Raw genomic sequence first — 20,448 nt, forward strand, 5'->3', positions numbered from 1 at the left:
TCAATATGAAGCTTATATAGCGCGTATTCCGTGGGTACAGTTCTAAGCGCTTGTCGAAGAGTTGTCAACACAGGACTAACAAAGAAACTAACATCTACAGACGGACACAAACCCTATCACACACTAGCAAACCCTGATAAACATACAACAAACAACTGTTTAACAACAATGTACACATCAATAGCTAAGTCCAAACAAAATAATATCAAACACAAAGAAAACACCTCTCACAGAGCACAGCACAAGAATGTCTTTTGGGGCACAACACATCACGTCGAACATGAAAGTCGCAGCCAGCTACGGGAAGAACTGAGTCTTCAACCTACTCTTGAACGCGTCAAGAGAGGGGCTCTGGCGAAGCTCAAGCGGCAGGGAGTTCCAGACGGAGGGGCCCGCGGAGGGAAATGCACGCTGACCAGCAGATGCGAGTTTCGAGCGAGGGATGTGAAGGCGGAGTGGGTCAGCAGCAGAACGAAGGGGACGGTCGGAGGGCTGGGTGTACAGGTCCAGGGAGGATTGAAGGTACTCGGGAGCAGAGTCGTTGAGACACTTGTAGACCACAGTGGACAGTTTGCAGGAGATTCGGGTGTTGACAGGGAGCCAGTGCAAGGAGCGAAGTAGGGGGGTGATGTGGTCTCGCTTCGTCTTCCTCAACGTCAGCCTGGCAGCAGCGTTCTGGACTCGTTGTATGCCATGAATGGATGAGGCGGGGAGGCCAGCCAGAAGGGAGTTGCAGTAGTCCAGACGACTGAAGATGAGGGAAACAACCAGGTTGACACAGGCGTCGTGGGTGAGGTAGCGACGGATGGAGGCGATGCGTCGTAGGTGGAAAAAGCAGGTCTTGATGATGAAGGAGATGTGTGTCTGCATGGAGAGAGTGGAGTCGAGAAAGACGCCAAGGCTCTTGACAGCAGGGGAGAATGGAACAGTCGCATCATCCAGCTGGAGGTCAGTCACAGTGAGGGAAGCAATCTTCTGTCGTGTTCCAACGAGAAGGGCCTCTGTCTTCTCACTGTTCAGCTTCAACTTGTTCTCAGTCATCCAGTTCTTGATGTCAGTGAAACAACTGGAGATGGATCCCAGGAGATGGTCAACGTCCTCCGGCTTGGCGCTGTTCTGGAGCTGCGTGTCATCGGCAAAGGAGTTGTAGTTCAAGCCGTGGCGTTCGATGACCAGGGAGAGGGGTTGGGTGTACAGGGTGAAAAGGACAGGGCCGAGGACAGACCCTTGTGGGACGCCGAAGCGGACAGGGACAGGCTGAGAAGAGAACGAATCAGTGGTGACAGTCTGAGAGCGGTTCTGGAGGTATTTCCGGAACCAAGAGAGGGCGGTGTCGTGAATGCCGAGCGTGGAACTGAGGCGATCGACGAGTAGCTGATGGTCGATCGTGTCGAAGGCCGCGGAAAGGTCCAGCAGCACAAGGGCAGAGACGAGACCGCTATCTGTTGCGTTCAGGAGGTCCGTGGTGATTTGCAGGAGCGCCGTCTCGGTGCTGTGGTGAGGGCGGTACGCTGACTGGTACACTGGCATCAGCGAGTTCCGAGACAGGTGGGCGCTCAACTGCTCCAGGATGATACGCTCCAGAAGCTTGGAGAGGAAGGGCAGGTTGAACACAGGACGGTAGTTCTTCAACTCGTTGACGTCAAGGCCGGGCTTCTTGATGAGTGGGCGGACAACGGCAGACTTGAAGCAGTCGGGAACGACGCCTGTGGCCAGGGAGATGTTGATGATATCTGTGATAGACGGCAGGAGCTTGTCCAGACACTTGGTGAAGAGGAAGCCTGGCAGGGGGTCTAGCTCGCAGGTCTTGATGGCCGTCTTGGTGATGAGTCGCTTGACGTGGGTTTGAGTGACAGGCTGAAAGCACGTGAGGGGGGAGCCGGAGAAGGAGGGTGAGGGTGGGGACGGGACGAAGGGCTGCTGATCGAGTGTTCTCCGAAGTTTGTCAATTTTGTCCTTGAAGAACTCCGAGAATAACTCCGGGATATCTTGTGGTGGGTGAGCAGTGGGTAAGGGGGCAGCGGGGGAGGAGCCCAGGAGAGAGGACATGATGGAGAACAGCTCCCTCGATGATGAGGAGACTGTGCCAAAAGGTGACGTTTTCATGTCAGTATGTCCCAAATGACATCACCAGTACATTTTTCATTCTATCTAATCTGTTTTCGTTCTATTTTTTCTAATAACATGCGTTAACAATTGATTGCCAACTGGAATGGAAGAGCACAAAAAGTGTAACTTGATATGTAGTTTCTCTAGAGGGAAAAACATCTTCCACTTTCATGTCAGTGTGTCCCATGCAACATACATTTGCCAAACAGCTATGTGCAAGTAGATTATTTGTTAGTGGTATAGAAAATACTGATCAACAATTAAAGTCAGTTTTCACATTCATTTTCTACCTATTTCTTATTTGTTTATTCTGTTGGCAATGGTGAAATGTCAGCAATCGTGTGTCATTCGGGACAGTAGACATGACACCTGACCTTTTGGCACAGTCTCTGAGGCGTTGGCAATGCGGTCGTGGAAGTGCTCGACCTTGGCAGCAGTGATGGCTTGCGTGACTCGAAGCAGCGCATTCCTGAGAATCTGCCGGTGAACCTCCAGGCCAGAGTGTCGCCATGCACGCTCCGCTCGCCGTCTCTCGATCTTGGCGGCTGTGATGTCCTCAGAGAACCAGGGAGCCGGCTGTCGCTCAGAGACTACGCATAGGGATGGCAGGGCGTGTTTGTCGAGGAGCTGGCGCAGAGTCAAGCTGAAGAAATGGGCGGGGTCAGAGGACGGGTCTCGCTGGGCAAGCAGAAGGGCAGCTTCGTCTCCAAAAGCATCTGTCTCAATGTCTCGTAGCTTGCGACGTGTGACCATCTTCCGCTTCTGTGCTGGCTTGGTGATGTTGACGACGAAGTTGATGGCAGTGTGGTCGGAGACAAGGTGGTCGTTGGCGACGAGGCTGGAGACCAGATTGTCCGAGGGTCGAGTGACAATCCAATCCAGGATGTGGCCACGGGAGTGGGAGGGAAAAGGAACGACCTGGTCCCCACTGTAGCTGTCCAACAGCGCACGGGCCCGCTTGGTGTCAGCGTTGGCAGGGCAGTCCCAGTGGATGTTAAAGTCGCCGAGGACGATGGCGCTGTGGGACGTCACGTTGTAGTGGTCGAGGGCTTGGGAGAACTCGTCGAAGAAAGTAGAGTCCTTCAGCTTGTTCTTGGTGTTAGGGGGAGGGCGATATATACACAGGAAGGTGAGGGTGGTGGTGGTGGCGACCGTCATCTCCACGGCTTCGAAGGTGGTGTGGGGGAAGGGGAGGCTGTCCGGGAAGGACGCTGCAGCATGCATGTGGTCCTTGTAGACGACGGCGATGCCACCACCCCTCCCAGCCGGGCGGGGGAAGGAGACTGTCTTGTACCCTGCGGGGGTCAGCTGCTTGATCTTGGGGTCATCACCAGGTCGCAGCCACGTCTCGGTGATGAACAGGGCGTCTAACTTGGCGTGCCATGAACGAGGTTACGCATAAGCAGCGTAAGCCGTCTTTAGCGCCCTCGGTCGTGGAATCGCCAGACACACTTAACAACCACTTCTTGTCCGCCGCGTCCCTCCTTACCCAATCTAATTCTATAGCCACACAAAACGAGTTCTCTAACCCTCTCCTTGAGAGTTTCTGTAGTGACCGGCTGCGGTCTGCTGACCAGAGCCCTATCCCTGCACTGGCAGTTCATGAAGTAGGGAAATATACATCTGACCTCAAGAATAAAAAGTCCGTGGGCGTAGACACTATTAGTACCTTCTTTCTAAAACTTTCACTTCCGTATATAGTAGAGTCCCTGACGTTCTTGTACAATCTATGTATTAAAACAAAGGTCTTCCCTCTGGAGTGGAAATGTGCTAAAGTTATTCCTATTCCTAAGACGTCGGATTCTAGCGACATCAACAACCTTCGTCCTATCTCTGTTCTATCGGTGCTCTGTAAGCCTCTTGAGATGCATATCCATAAACATGTAATCCATCACATGGAAAGCCACGATCTTTTTTTACCAATTCCAATCTGGTTTTCGTAAGTTTCATTCTTGTTCCACGGCTCTTGTCCGTCTCTGTGACACCTGGCTGTCAGCTATCAACGATTCCAAATTAGTTGGTGCAGTTTTCCTCGATCTGAGGAAAGCGTTTGAAACAGTCGATCACAATATTCTCATAACTAAACTAAAGTTTTATATAAACAACAGTGATACAGTTAAGTTGCTTGCATCGTTCATCACGAACAGATCCCAGCGGGTATATCTAAATGGTCAATATTCACAAGATGGTGTTCTAAATTGCGGAGTTCCTCAGGGGTCCATTCTTGGCCCACTTTTATTTAGTATCTTCATAAACGACCTACCTTTGCATATTACGAATAAAAATGTATCTTGTGAGCTTTTTGCTGATGATAGCTCTCTTCACTCATCGTCCAAAAAAATAGTTCAAGTGGAGGCTGACCTTCAGCAGGGAATCAACGACGTTGAACAGTGGTGTAGTAACAACAAAATGACCCTGCATCCCAAAAAATCCAGCAGTATGGTAGTCACATCTAGACAGAAACATCAGAGAGCGCCCCTTCTCCTCAACTTAAAACTGCACTCAGATCCTATAGAACAGGTTTCATCACACAGAGTACTAGGAATTGAAGTTGACCAGGAGCTTAGGTGGAACATACACGTTAAGAATATCTGTAAAAAGCTGTCAAGCAATCTCCATCTCTTATCTAAACTAAAACCCTTTGTAGACAAGGAGGGACTGAAAATGTTTTACGTGGCACACTGTCTATCATATATTAATTATGCCTCCACTGTATGGTGCGGTGCCAGTAAAGATATAATGAAAAAACTAAACTCCTTGCACAGAAGAGGTGCTAAGCTTATTGTAACCAATCCTTATCTGTCCACGTCAGAAAAGTTGAAGGTAGCCAATATTCTTCCACTTCAACAGCAGTTTGATTACAACATCTTAATTCTAATGTACAAGGCGCTCAATGAGCTGGCCCCACCATACCTAAATGCATTCTTGACTAAAGCTTCCGAGCGCTATGTGTCAAACAAATCTATATATATATTACCAAGGACTCGCATAGATCTATACAAAACTAGCTTTGCTTTTGTGGGACCTTCACTGTGGAACTCTCTTCCTTCGAATGTACAAACGTGCCGTTCATTGAACGCATTCAAAACCTCCCTCAAGAAACACATACTGAGGTCTTCATAAGTTACGCTGCCGGTATTGTAGCTAGCTTTGTTAATTATAATTATTTTATTACTCTGAAATATTGACTGCTGCATGCCTACATAATGCTAAATCTACCTGTCTTGGTAGGCTCACTGTGTGCTTGTTGAATGGCACTTAGTTGTGTGTATATTATTATTAGTATTATATGTGTTCCTCCTTGTGCGTCTGCGTGTGAGTGCGCAAATGTGATTGCGTAATTAATGTTCCATTCTGTAATTGCTTTATTGATGTTCCATTCATGTATTTTCTACTACTTTTCTCATTTATTATTACTGTATGCTTGATGTTTCTATGATTCTAGTCGGGCGCACGCGTGAATATGTGTTTGTGTGAATGTAAAGGGCACATTGTAAGATTAAGCCTATGGCCTAAAATGTCTACCCTTTATGTGAATAAAATGTTCTAAGTCTAAGTCTATAATGTAGTCTGCTATCAGATCTGCTTTGCCTTCTGGATTCACTGACTGGGAGTTGAGGAGGCAGAGGTGTAGGGTGTTTTTGGAATGAGTGGGTGGATGCTGATGTGGGGTGGGCGGGTGCTGGGGAGGGGTAGTGGGAGAACGGGGAGGGGTGGGGAGGATGGGGAGGGGTGGTGAGAGAATGGGGAGGGGTGGTGGGAGAATAGGGAGGGATAGAAGGAAGCAGGGAAAGGGTGGGGGGGTGCTGGGGAGGGGTAGTGGTACATTGGGTGGGGGTGGTGGGCGTGAGAGAAGTGGAGGTAGGAGAAGGGTTGAGGGCAACAAGTCGCTGTGCGGTTCGAAGACGCTGCGAGCGTTTGCTAATAAACATATTGCATTCAGCACGTTTTGTTTTGATCAAGGTTAGCAAAAACAAAAACATATTCATACACCAAATTTCGTACATCATTTCCTGATTCCAAAAACATATAAATATGTTATATTTGGATTAAAAACAAGCTCTGAAAATTAAAAATATAAAAATTATGATCAAAATTAAATTTCCGAAATCGATTTAAAAACAATTTCATCTTATTCCTTGTCGGTCCCCGATTCCAAAAACATATAGATATGATATGTTTGGATTAAAAACACGCTCAGAAAGTTAAAACGAAGAGAGGTACAGAAAAGCGTGCTATGCAGCACAGCGAAACCACTACTGCGCTGAACAGGCTCGTCAGTTTCACTCCGTTTTGCACAAACCGGTGGACTACGGTCATTGTGAAAAAATGCAGTGCGTTCAGTTTCATTCTGTGAGTTCCACAGCTTGACTAATTTCATCTTACGCGACTTGTTTAATTTTTTTTTATTTTTATTTTTTAAGATCAGACTTCTTTTTTGTTTTGTCCTATCAGCGGGTACTATTTCGGAATATTCATTCCCTTGTCATTTCATTCAAACGTTCTACTTTCAGCGAAAGTTGTGCCCAAACACCGAGCAAACTGACCCTGGCATTGTCCTGTCTGATACAACACAGTGACCCTGACCTTGTCCTGTCTGATACAACACAATGACCCTGACCTTGTCCTGTCTGATACAACACAGTGACCCTGACATTGTCCTGCCTGATACAACACAGTGACCCTGACCTTGTCCTGTCTGATACAACACAGTGACCCTGACATTGTCCTGCCTGATACAACACAATGACCCTGACCTTGTCCTGTCTGATACAACACAGTGACCCTGACCTTGTCCTGCCTGATACAACACAGTGACCCTGACCTTGTCCTGTCTGATACAACACAGTGACCCTGACCTTGTCCTGTCTGATACAGCACAGTGACCCTGTCCTGTCTGATACAACACAGTGACCCTGACCTTGTCCTGCCTGAAACAACACAGTGACCCTGACCTTGTCCTGTCTGATACAGCACAGTGACCTTGACCTTATCCTGCCTGATACAACACAGTGACCTTGACCTGTCTGATACAACACAGTGACCATGACCTTGTCCTACCTGATACAACACAGTGACCCTGACCTTGTCCTGTCTGATACAACAGTGACCCTGACCTTGTCCTGCCTGATACAGCACAGTGACCTTGACCTTTCTGATACAACACAGTGACCCTGACTTTGTCCTACCTGATACAACAGTGACCCTGACCTTGTACTGTCTGATACAGCACAGTGACCCTGACCTTGTCCTGTCTGATACCTTGTCCTATCTGATACCTTGTCCTATCTGATACCTTGTCCTGCCTGATACCTTGTCCTATCTGATACCTTGTCCTGCCTGATACCTTGTCCTATCTGATACCTTGTCCTGTCTGATACCTTGTCCTGTCTGATACCTTGTCCTATCTGATACCTTGTCCTATCTGATACCTTGTCCTATCTGATACAACAGTGACCCTGACCTTGTCCTGTCTGATACAGCACAGTGACCCTGACCTTGTCCTGCCTGATACAACACAGTGACCCTGACCTTGTCCTGTCTGATACAACACAGTGACCCTGACCTTGTCCTGTCTGATATATCGATACAACACAGTGATCCTGACCTTGTCCTGTCTGATACAACACAATGACCCTGACCTTATCCTGCCTTATACAGCGAAGCACGATCATCCTCTGGAACTCGTTGAGCTTGGACTGCCAGGGCTCCGGGATGTTGGTCTTGTGGGGCTCCTTGGAGTTGTAGTACTCGCGCCACTGATCCACGCTCTGCTCGAAGCTCTCCCTGTTAACACACACACGCTCTTCCGGTTACACACAAAAGGATACCTGTAAGTCCCTACGAATATGCTAGACTGAGCTTGGAAGGAGGCTGCTCCTCCATGTAGTCCTGCATGTAAGGGTTACGGAGGCCTGTTATTGTCTTTATGCTGAGCTCCAAACCAATGTCTAACTACCAGTCCCACCTAAATCCCTCAAAGGCCTTGATGTCCCCCTAACAACTAATCACTTGTCAAAGAGCACTAACCTGGCACTAACCCAGCACTAGCCCAGCACTAGCCCAGCACTAACCCAGCACTAACCCGGCACTAACCCAGCACTAACCCAGCACTAACCCAGCACTAGCCCAGCACTAACCCAGCACTAACCCAGCACTAACCCAGCACTAACCCAGCACTAGCCCAGCACTAACCCAGCACTAACCCAGCACTAACCCAGCACTAGCCCAGCACTAACCCAGCACTAACCCAGCACTAACCCGGCACTAACCCAGCACTAGCCCAGCACTAACCCAGCACTAACCCAGCACTAGCCCAGCACTAACCCAGCACTAACCCAGCACTAACCCGGCACTAGCCCAGCACTAACCCAGCACTAGCCCAGCACTAACCCAGCACTAACCCGGCACTAACCCAGCACTAACCCAGCACTAACCCAGCACTAACCCAGCACTAACCCGGCACTAGCCCAGCACTAACCCAGCACTAACCCAGCACTAGCCCAGCACTAACCCAGCACTAACCCAGCACTAACCCAGCACTAACCCAGCACTAACCCGGCACTAACCCAGCACTAACCCAGCACTAACCCGGCACTAGCCCAGCACTAACCCAGCACTAACCCAGCACTAGCCCAGCACTAACCCAGCACTAACCCAGCACTAACCCAGCACTAACCCAGCACTAACCCAGCACTAACCCAGCACTAACCCAGCACTAACCCAGCACTAACCCAGCACTAACTATCAGTCATCCTACCTGAATCCCTCAAAGGCCTTGGTGTCCCCCCGACAACAGAGCACTGACTCTCAACCCAGCACTAACCATCACAGCCGTCTCACCTGAATCCCTCAAAAGCCTTCATGTCGACCAGCCTGCAGATCTCGTCCCAGCACTTGTCGAGCAGCCATTGTGACGCCGGGTTCTTGCGCGTGTTCTCCAGCCCCACGCCCCCCGTCAGCAGGAACAGAAACTCCTTCTGAACCATGTCGTGCCGCGCTCTGCAATAAGTCAGCTCTTATAGTCATAGCGCACACAACACTCCACACGAGAGGGGGGGGGGGGGGGTGAAAAGAGAGAGAAAGATAGAGAGAGGGGGAGAGAGACAGACAGACTGAGAGAGTCTGAGACAGGCAAGACAGAGGGACAGACAGATACACAGACACAGACACAGACAGACACAAATTAAACACAATAACATACATACCTATCAAGTCCTACGTGTTTCGCGTAATTCTTACGGAATTTTGATGTTTTTTCAAGTCTTACGGGGTATGCCGAAGTTCTTACGGTTTTTACAAAACAATTTGGTCAAATAAAAAAAAGATCGCAAAGGTTCTTTCGAGAACAAAGTAACAGCTAAAAATTCTCGCGGTAACTGATCCGGCGGAAGTACATGTGTATATGTGCAAACCGTCAGCGCGATCTGACCGAGTACTGTGCGACCACGCTTGACCACACGCGACCTCAAATGAAAGCAGTTACATGTACTATTGTTGTTGTTCTCGGTATCTTCAAGGTATTTTCTCACGTTGTGCGCAGTTTTAAGCCATAGAAATGAAACTAAGGGAGTTGTGATGCATTTTCGAAGAGCTAGCGATCGAAAGTGAAAGTAGCCGGATTCCTGTCACATCCGATCATGTCGGACTTGATTTTAGAAAACGCGCGACCTCAAACTAAAGCATTTACATGTAATATTTTTGTTGTTCTAGTATCTACACAGTATTTTCTCACGTTGTACCAAGTGTGAACCATATAAATAAAAAATAAGGGCGTTATGATGCATTTTCGAAGAGGCAGAGAGCGAAAGTTGGCACCGGATGTTTGTCACAACCGATCATATACGACTTGTTTTTAGAACATGCGCGACCTCAAACTAAAGCATTTACATGTCATATTTGTGTTGATCTGGTATTTGTCTTTGATTGTTGAGACACTCATGAGTTTCTGGCTTGTAACTTGTGTGTTTTACATGTTCTGTTTGGCTAAAATGTTCTCTTTTGCACATTGTGGTGGGGGTTTCCATTCATGATTGAATCACTGTGCTCAAAGAATGAATGTTGTTAAAACACACTTGTCTTGTGCCTTTACTATCATGACGTGGTGTTTTTGTGCATTCTGGTAAAATGTGTGTGAGGGGTGTAAATCACTAAATGTGTGTGAGGGGTGTAAATCACTAAATGTGTGTGAGGGGTGTAAATCACTAAATGTGTGTGAGGGGTGTAAATCACTAAATGTGTGTGAGGGGTGTAAATCACTAAATGTGTGTCTGGTTGGAAGTGTACGCACTGTCTTGGTACAATATTTAGGTGATTTTCAGTACAATTTACATTTAAACATGCTTTGCATTTCAAAATGACACAAAACAGTGCAGTTCAGTGTTGAGAAAAGTGTGTTTTTCTTATGTGTGAAATAAGGCTGATTTCTTGTTTTGTGTGTGTGTGTGTGTGTGTGTGTGTGTGTGTGTGTGTGTGTGTGTGTGTGTGTGTGTGTGTGTGTGTGTGTGTGTGTGTGTGTGTGTGCAGGTATTTAGTTCTTGTGGTGATTAATCTAACGACTTCTGCAATTTTGCACGTTGTCTTATGCTTTTTGGTGCAAACTTATGGTTTTGTGAGCAACATCTTATGGTGAGAGTCCACAAGAGCTTGACAGGTATGAACATATCACATTTATTAAAAAAATGAGAGTTGCACTAAAATACATCTAAAACTCCTAAGCAGTCACTCACGGGACACACACACACACACACACACACACACACACACACACACACACACACACACACACACACACACACACACACACACACACACACACACACACAGGAGGCATGTAGACACAAAGCCCCACTTACTTGAGAATGTTGCAGCACAAGATGAAAGAGAAGAGCAGCTTGTCTTTCTCAAAGAGCGAGCGACACACGTTGCAGTAGAGGTTGTAGGTGAAGTGGTCAGACAGGTAGCGCAGGCGGCGGTCAAGGATCTTGGACTTGTTGCTGTGGGGTGGATGCGCGTGGTCAGTACACATTGTCAATACACTCTCACACACACACTACACAAAACGTGACAATACACACACACACATACACAAAACTTGAAAAGAAACTCACACACACACACTACAGTAATAGTGACAATAAACTCACACACAATGAACTAACATCTTGTAGCTTGAGTTTTCACCGAACTAAAGGACACAACATTATAAGATGTTTGATGGCTTGTTGACAGACCAGCTTAAAAAAAAACAACTGACCAGTCTGACAACAAACCACCAAACATCGTTTTTGTCATCATTTTGGTAGTGAGAAAATAAGTGCAAAATCAACACAGGGAGCCATGCTTTGAAACACGAGGTTCTTTTCGATAATACATGTTTTGGGGCCCCAGCACGTTATTGCAATCAAAGCTGGCGTGTGGAAGCAACTTTCTCTGTGTTTTGAGTTCATAACATGTTGAGATAAGTCGGTCAGGTTTGAGGATGCACAGTTCTGTAGGTTCCTCTCAGTATTCCACCCCCTCGTTTTTCAGTTGTAAATATTAAGCTTAGTGATCGAATGTGGAAGCTACGTTGGGTCAAAGGTCACAGAAGATTTGCATCGTGCAGCAAGGCACGTTGGGTCAAAGGTCACAGAAGATTTGCGTCGTGCAGCGAAGGAAAGAACCGCGATCTTGTTTCCGACTCATTGTCTCTTTGTTTTTCATTAGACCTGTCAGTCTGCTTGCTCGGCTTTGTCAGATGTTTGCATTTCTTGTTGCTATGTTCTTTGCTTTTAAGTTTTATTACTATTTCTTATTCGCGCTTCGTTTATCGATACAACGTCTTGCGCACGGGTCAAAATGTGTGTGTCAGGGGTCAATTGGTTTGACGTTCGTGTTTCTCCGAACGTCTATGTATCGAAACACAGATACACGCACTCCTTGACTTTGGAAGAAGTGAAAACATATCGCTAGGTTTCATTAGTTTGTGATGAATTTATGACCTTACATGAATTAGTTTTGTATTTTGTTTACTTTTGCCAGTTTGCCAGTTCGTTTTTGGAACTTTGCAAAGCAGTGTCGTCTGTCTAGGTCAGGGGAAACGCCAATGAAAAGAGCCGAAAAATCCCCGAGCGTTTCTATTGGGTTTGCTTTTGATTATCCATGTATAACCTGCTTCCTGCAACTATGGGAACCGGGGATTTATTGCATGGGGAACATGAGATTTATTTTCCAGCTGGGAAATAAATCTCATGTTCCCCATGCAGTAAATCCACGCAAAGAAATACAGGAATGGATTGTGCGTGAAAAGCACAGTATCAAGTCAGTCATATGATGTGTGCATTGTTTCTGGTGGGGCATGGGGACGGTCATACCAAAGAAACACTGAAGTACATTTCTACCACTAAACTCACACATTGGCAAGGTTTCTTTTCATTCTCAAGTATAAGAAACATTGATCAAAGTTGATTATTGAACACAACGCACAAACTGCAAATGTGCAGCTTCTATGATGCACAACATGCCGTTACCTGTCGTGTATAGAGGCGATGAAGAGGTTGACGAACCAGGTGAGAGGGTACAGGTACATGGGGTGTATGTCTCACCTGTCGTGTATAGAGGCGATGAAGAGGTTGACGAACCAGGTGAGAGAGTACAGGTACATGGGGTGTATGTCTCACCTGTCGTGTATCGAGGCGATGAAGAGGTTGACGAACCAGGTGAAAGAGTACAGGTACATGGGGTGTATGTCTCACCTGTCGTGTATAGAGGCGATGAAGAGGTTGACGAACCAGGTGAGAGAGTACAGGTACATGGGGTGTATGTCTCACCTGTCGTGTATCGAGGCGATGAAGAGGTTGACGAACCAGGTGAGAGAGTACAGGTACATGGGGTGTATGTCTCACCTGTCGTGTATCGAGGCGATGAAGAGGTTGACGAACCAGGTGAGAGAGTACAGGTACATGGGGTGTATGTCTCACCTGTCGTGTATAGAGGCGATGAAGAGGTTGACGAACCAGGTGAGAGAGTACTGGTACATGGGGTCGATGTTGGGCAGCTCAGTCAGGCAGAAGAAGAGCACGGATGAGTGGCGGGCGATGGGGCGGTAACCCATGCGTGACGCCTCAATCTTCTTCTCCGTTTCTTTGGCCACCTGCACCACAAGCAGTGTCAGTCAATACGGACGTTAAGTCACTCGTGGTTAACGCTAACGTAACCGTGCGCCACATCTGGCAATACAGCGCGGGTGAGGAGAGGTTCGTTGTCAAAACGGCTTACTACATGGTAACATGCAGACCGCTTACTCGCATAGTTTTACCGCTTGTGATAATGGTCTCACGGCTTGGAGGCTATAACCTCTCACCTATTTGCGCAACTTGGGGTTTAAATAGCATTTTATTCAGATACATAAATACAAATCCATGGAGGAGCAGAACAAGATCAACTTATAAATGTGCACTTAGAAACACAAGACTAATGTGGAGGACGTTATTGTAATTGCAACTTACGCAACTTACGCAACCCTTGACTACCCCACTACGGTACTATCTTTCTAACGGAATCAGGCTTATAAACCCTAATGTCACTTCCTGCCAGATATAAACGTCAACAACCCATTCAGCAAGGCCAGCATCACTTGCAGCTACAGAGAGGACGTCGGCCGAGAAACAAGGGTAACGGTAAAGACAAACGAGAGAAACAAGGGTAACGGTAAAGACATACGAAACAAGGGTAACGGTAAAGACAAACGAGAGAAACAAGGGTAACGGTAAAGACATACGAGAGAAACAAGGGTAACGGTAAAGACATACGAGAGAAACAAGGGTAACGGTAAAGACAAACGAGAGAAACAAGGGTAACGGTAAAGACAAACGAGAGAAACAAGGGTAACGGTAAAGACAAACGAAACAAGGGTAACGGTAAAGACAAACGAAACAAGGGTAACGGTAAAGACATACGAGAGAAACAAGGGTAACGGTAAAGACATACGAGAGAAACAAGGGTAACGGTAAAGACAAACGAAACAAGGGTAACGGTAAAGACATACGAGAGAAACAAGGGTAACGGTAAAGACAAACGAAACAAGGGTAACGGTAAAGACAAACGAAACAAGGGTAACGGTAAAGACATACGAGAGAAACAAGGGTAACGGTAAAGACATACGAGAGAAACAAGGGTAACGGTAAAGACAAACGAAACAAGGGTAACGGTAAAGACAAACGAGAGAAACAAGGGTAACGGTAAAGACATACGAGAGAAACAAGGGTAACGGTAAAGACAAACGAAACAAGGGTAACGGTAAAGACAAACGAGAGAAACAAGGGTAACGGTAAAGACAGACGAGAGAAACAAGGGTAACGGTAAAGACAAACGAGAGAAACAAGGGTAACGGTAAAGACAAACGAGAGAAACAAGGGTAACGGTAAAGACAAACGAGAGAAACAAGGGTAACGGTAAAGACAAACGAGAGAAACAAGGGTAACGGTAAAGACAAACGAGAGAAACAAGGGTAACGGTAAAGACAAACGAGAGAAACAAGGGTAACGGTAAAGACAAACGAGAGAAACAAGGGTAACGGTAAAGACAAACGAGAGAAACGAGGGTAACGGTAAAGACAAACGAAACAAGGGTAACGGTAAAGACAAACGAGAGAAACAAGGGTAACGGTAAAGACAAACGAGAGAAACAAGGGTAACGGTAAAGACATACGAGAGAAACAAGGGTAACGGTAAAGACATACGAGAGAAACAAGGGTAACGGTAAAGACATACGAGAGAAACAAGGGTAACGGTAAAGACATACGAGAGAAACAAGGGTAACGGTAAAGACAGACGAGAGAAACAAGGGTAACGGTAAAGACAAACGAGAGAAACAAGGGTAACGGTAAAGACATACGAGAGAAACAAGGGTAACGGTAAAGACAAACGAGAGAAACAAGGGTAACGGTAAAGACAAACGAGAGAAACAAGGGTAACGGTAAAGACAAACGAGAGAAACAAGGGTAACGGTAAAGACAAACGAGAGAAACAAGGGTAACGGTAAAGACAAACGAGAGAAACAAGGGTAACGGTAAAGACAAACGAGAGAAACAAGGGTAACGGTAAAGACAAACGAGAGAAACAAGGGTAACGGTAAAGACAAACGAGAGAAACAAGGGTGACGGTAAAGACAAACGAGAGAAACAAGGGTAACGGTAAAGACAAACGAGAGAAACAAGGGTAACGGTAAAGACAAACGAGAGAAACAAGGGTAACGGTAAAGACAAACGAGAGAAACAAGGGTAACGGTAAAGACAAACGAGAGAAACAAGGGTAACGGTAAAGACAAACGAGAGAAACAAGGGTAACGGTAAAGACAAACGAGAGAAACAAGGGTAACGGTAAAGACAAACGAGAGAAACAAGGGTAACGGTAAAGACAAACGAGAGAAACAAGGGTAACGGTAAAGACAAACGAGAGAAACAAGGGTAACGGTAAAGACAAACGAGAGAAACAAGGGTAACGGTAAAGACAAACGAGAGAAACAAGGGTGACGATCCTGCGACCTACCTCTTGTTTCTTGGAGATGTCGACAGCGAGGACCTTGGATGAGTCGAGGACCTGAATGGCGGACTCGTCTTCAAGGATGTTGCCCTGGGAGGCGGACAGGGTGTGCAGGATCTTGTCTTCGATCTCCTTCAGCTGCTTGTTGTTGGCCGCTGTCGTGATGATCAGCTGCTGCCGCTCGTGCTCCAACTCCGGCCTGTACAGCGGGAGGGCGGGGGAGGGGCACACCACGTCAACGGCTATGCAATGGTTATGCTTCAACCGCCTCGCTTCTTTTACCACTTGACTACTGCTATTTCCCCCTTCACCCAAAATACAAGTCATCATGTGATTTCACGTCATGGCAAATCCGGTAACTTCGTGCAAACAGAATCTCCTTTTGACTGAGAAATGTGGCTATGCCACACGCTTTATCCTACATACGTGAGAGAGACACCCGTGAGATAATAATCGTTCAAATCACACGTGTGTATATCATGTAAATGAGGTCATGTCAAGCAAGTCTGGCAAGGACCTGTTTTTCCACTGCTTATGATGCCAAAGTCACCGAGACAAACGTCATTATAGAAACAAAAATTGCGCTCGCTAATTACCCTCGATGAATCTTTAGAACTAACACGTCACGCCACACTTTCAGAGTGACGTTTCTTTGCTTTGACGTAATAGATTGCACGAGGCTTTAGAAGAGATCCAAAACAAGCGTCTGCAATTTAGCTGCCTCGACTGCAGGAGATTTTCAGTAAAATACACGTAAGTACAGTATGTAGGATAAACAGAATACTACATGGCTTGCTGTGTCGTACCAGATTTACACTCGTTGCTTTTTCAAATAGTGAACAGCTCGCTTTCGCTCGCAGTTCAATATTTTAAAAAAAAACCTCGTGTAAATCTGGTACGACACAGCAAGCCATGTAGTATTCTCTCTTTCCTTCTTTGATACTACTAAAGCAAACGTGTGCAAGATTGTATGTTACACGCTTTAGGAGCATGGCAAGCACGGATTCAAACTCAAAATCGTCCCTCCAAAAGCCAAAAAATGCACACACGACTTTTATTTCTCCTGCTGTTGTCGTGTCTTCTCTTTACAAATTCTTCAACGCTCAGAATACTGAAAACGGCATCCCAGACGACAGTACTGTTTCAATACGCGAATTTAGCTTCCCTTGGAAAGTGACTCGCTCAGGAGGCCGGTTAGTCTGACACTATAAGGACAGAGTTCAGGGCCCGTATTCTTGAAAAAGCTGCAACATTGTGTCCTTTAAAGTCAAACTGTCGTTTAACTACCGCCCGGTATTTATTTTTACTGCCCAGTAATTATTTATTTTTCCCCGGTATTAATGTGTGTCTGGCGGAAGGTTATTTTTAGAATAGGAGATTCCTCATGCTTGCTCCTCTCTACAAACAATATTTGAACAAGATTTATTCTTGAAAAAGCTGCAACTCATATAATGGCCTGTAAAACTCAATAAGTCCGCCAACTGCTAAGTGTTATTTATGAAACACCGGTAAGTCCTTACCGGGTTGTCTCCGAGCTGTAAAGTTAGAGGACCCATCCCCCTCCTGTAAAGTCGCTACCTGTCAGTAACTTCACCAACACTGTCCATTAAAACCGTCAAGTTTGAATAAATCTTGTTCAAATATTGTTCGTAGATTTATGTCCCTCATGGACACACATTGGTGTCATTTAAGCACCGATGCATTGCGGTCAAATACGAGCTTCTGCTCGCGAAAGATTTCAACCGATGCTCGATCATAACGGCGTGTTGCGAAAGCGTGCTTGCGTCTTGTTTAATGCATTACAGTGGTGAGATTTTGGTGTCTGATTCCGTAGCCGAACGGTTATCGAATTCGCCTGATGCGCGATTGAGTCGAGTTCTAATCGCCATCAGGCCTTATTTTTTTTTCTTACTATTTGTCATGTGTTTGTTTTTGTTTATTTTCTTCGAGTGCAAAAGAGTACGTTGTAATATCAAAATTGATTTAAAAAAATAATTTTAGGCGAGAATGAGTTTTTTTTTTAAATTGATGGTTAACATGATATTACCATTAACTACCTTGTATACGCCCACCCACCCTATGTACCAGTTTTGCCCAAAAGTGGGGGGTGGGCGTTTACTAGGTACTATACCCTTGGCAGGAGCGGGTCCTTAGCTAGAAAAACGATATTTTGGTCATTTGTCATAGAAGTGTTCAAAGGATGCGTTATTGCACAAAACTCCTCCCCCCCTCTCTCTCTCTCTCTCTCTCTCTCTCTCTCTCTCTCTCTCTTACACACACACACACACACACACACACACACACACACACACACACACACACACACACACACACACTAACACTAACACACAAAATCAACCTCTTCAGACATCACTTCCCGCCAAAGATGAAGCCTTGAAGATGAAGACCATTGTACTACGTTGCAAGCCCCTGGAGCAATTTTTTGATTAATGCTTTTGTGAACAAGAAACAATTAACAAGTGGCTCTATCCCATCTCCCCCCCTTTCCCCGTCGCGATATAACTTTCGTGATTGAAAACGACGTAAAACACCAAATAAAGAAAGAAAGAAAGATGAAGACCATTGTTGGAGCAGTCCGCGGTACAAGCCATCAACAACTGTACGGCGAGTCAGACTTTATTTCACTTTAAGAGAGGCGTAAATGTCAAAAATTGATATTATTTCACAAGATTGTACACCGTAAGGTGCCAAACTACTTACTTGCGATATTGCCACCATTAATATCAACTAATAATCCATATCGCCAGCGCAGACCTTTAGATAGGAAAGTTCCATCGTTTAACACTGAATTATACAAAAACTCATTTCTTCCATCTACAACACAACTCTGGAATTCTTTACCAGACTACATAAAACTTAGTAAGTCCCTCAAGCACTTTTTGTCAAAAAACGATTTAAGTCCGCCGTGTTATTGGTATTCTGGAGATCGCATATCACAAACAATTAACGTAAGCTCAGGCTATATATAAGTGATCTTAATAACGATCTAGTGAGACGACACGTTGCTACAGATGCATCTTGTGACAGCGGATTTCCGTCCGAAACCGTAAAACACTTCCTATTAGATTGTCCAAATTATTGCGAAGCACGTCAAGAAACCATACATACCCTCCCTAACCACAGTATTCACCTCCCTCACTTTCTAAATGGAGACAGACAGTATTCTCTAGATTTGAACAGGAACATTTTTTCCAGAGTACACTCGTTCATTGAACGTTCAGGCCGCTTTGGGCAAACCAGAATCAATGCTCCACAAGCCGGACAACAACTTTAATTTCTGCACAACTCCTACCCATCCCTCTTCTTTTTATTCCTTTTCTTCCCCTCCTTCATTCCTCTTACTGTCTTTCTTTATAATGATTATGCAATGTTTATTATGTTATTATAATTTTGGATGATTAATGAGATGAGGATGATTATAATGATGATGCTTTGGATTTTCAATTCGGTTTATTTAGACAAATTGTTCAGCCGTTACCGCCTTACGTTATACTATCCATGCAGGAACACCACTATAAGCTTCTAGCTTGTTGCTGTTACCTGTGTCTTTTGTATACATGTCAAGATTGTAACATTTTGTTGAAATAAACTTATGTTTAAACCAAAGATGAAGCTTTCGTTTCTTTTTCCTCCCAGTCAAAAATGTATTGCGATTCTCTAGCCACTCCAGAAACCTTTTTCTGTCCAATCCCCGAAACATGTCTAAGGAAAGGAAACAATTGAAAAACAACAATAACAGCAGACTGAATAATCTTTATTTATTTTCCTTGTCTACTCCGCTGGTCAAAACTGGGGGGTGGGCGTTTACTAGGTAATATACCATGTACACCTGCATGCAACTGAGGTTTATCAAAACAAAAAAAAATCTCCCCGTGTTTTTCTTTCATTCAGTTTGTTTGGGTTGTTGCTATTGACTGTGAAACTGACACGCGTAACGCGTGCGCAGAGAAGAGCAAGCATCGGGAATCTTCAATTCTAAAAATAACCAACTGGTAGCTGCCGACCTTCCGCTAGACACACATGAATACCGGGGGAAAATAAATAATTACTGGGCAGAAAAAATAAATACTGGGCGGTAGTTAAACGGCAGTTTGACTTTGAAGGACACAATGTTGCAGCTTTTTAGCCAGCGTGTCAGTTTCAAAGTCAATAGCAACTACCCAAACAAACTGAATGAAATAAAAACACGGGGAGACCCTTTTTATTTATTATTTATTTTTTTGTTTTTAATCTCAGTTGCATGCAGGTGGCTGCTACCGCATTTTTATTTTATTTTTCTCTCTCACCTTTGTTTTTTTAAACGGGAAGTATCCTTCTTCATGGTTATTTATTTAATTTTTTTAATCAAATGTTTACATGTTTAAGTTAACAAACTTTGTCAATAAACTAATATCATGTTAACCAAAGATTTAAAAAAAAAACCATTCCAGCCTAAAATTTTTTTTTTTAATCAATTTTGCTATTATAACGTACTCTTTTGCACATGAAGAAAATAAACAAAAATAAACAAATGCCAAAGAGTAAAAAAAACATTACGGGCAGATGGAGATTTGAACTCGACTCAATCACGCATTTTCTTTCTTTATTTGGTGTTTAACGTCGTTTTCAACCACGAAGGTTATATCGCGACGGGGAAAGGGGGGAGATGGGATAGAGCCACTTGTCAATTGTTTCTTGTTATCAGGCGAACGAGAGAACCGTTCGGCCACAGAATCAGTTGAAAATAGACGGACACTATAATGCATTAAAGAAGACGCTACAAGCCGGTATGATCGAGCATCGGTTGAAATCTTTC

At 45.2% G+C, this 20,448-nt stretch overlaps 1 protein-coding gene across 1 annotated transcript in view; it reads right to left on the reverse strand.

Annotated features, from left to right (window-relative positions):
- LOC138963734 (dynein axonemal heavy chain 12-like) overlaps positions 1–20,448 on the reverse strand; it is a 188,441-nt gene that overhangs the window by 17,864 nt on the left and 150,129 nt on the right. Inside the window, exons 57-61 of the mRNA XM_070335583.1 lie at positions 15,639–15,831; positions 13,071–13,243; positions 10,965–11,105; positions 8,953–9,111; positions 7,752–7,896 (exon numbers count right to left, since the gene is read on the reverse strand). Coding sequence (XP_070191684.1) covers positions 7,752–7,896; positions 8,953–9,111; positions 10,965–11,105; positions 13,071–13,243; positions 15,639–15,831 — 811 coding nt within the window. The remainder of the gene's footprint in view (positions 1–7,751; positions 7,897–8,952; positions 9,112–10,964; positions 11,106–13,070; positions 13,244–15,638; positions 15,832–20,448) is intronic.

This window comes from Littorina saxatilis, linkage group LG4, assembly GCF_037325665.1.
Source record: "Littorina saxatilis isolate snail1 linkage group LG4, US_GU_Lsax_2.0, whole genome shotgun sequence".
Lineage (NCBI taxonomy): Eukaryota > Metazoa > Mollusca > Gastropoda > Littorinimorpha > Littorinidae > Littorina > Littorina saxatilis.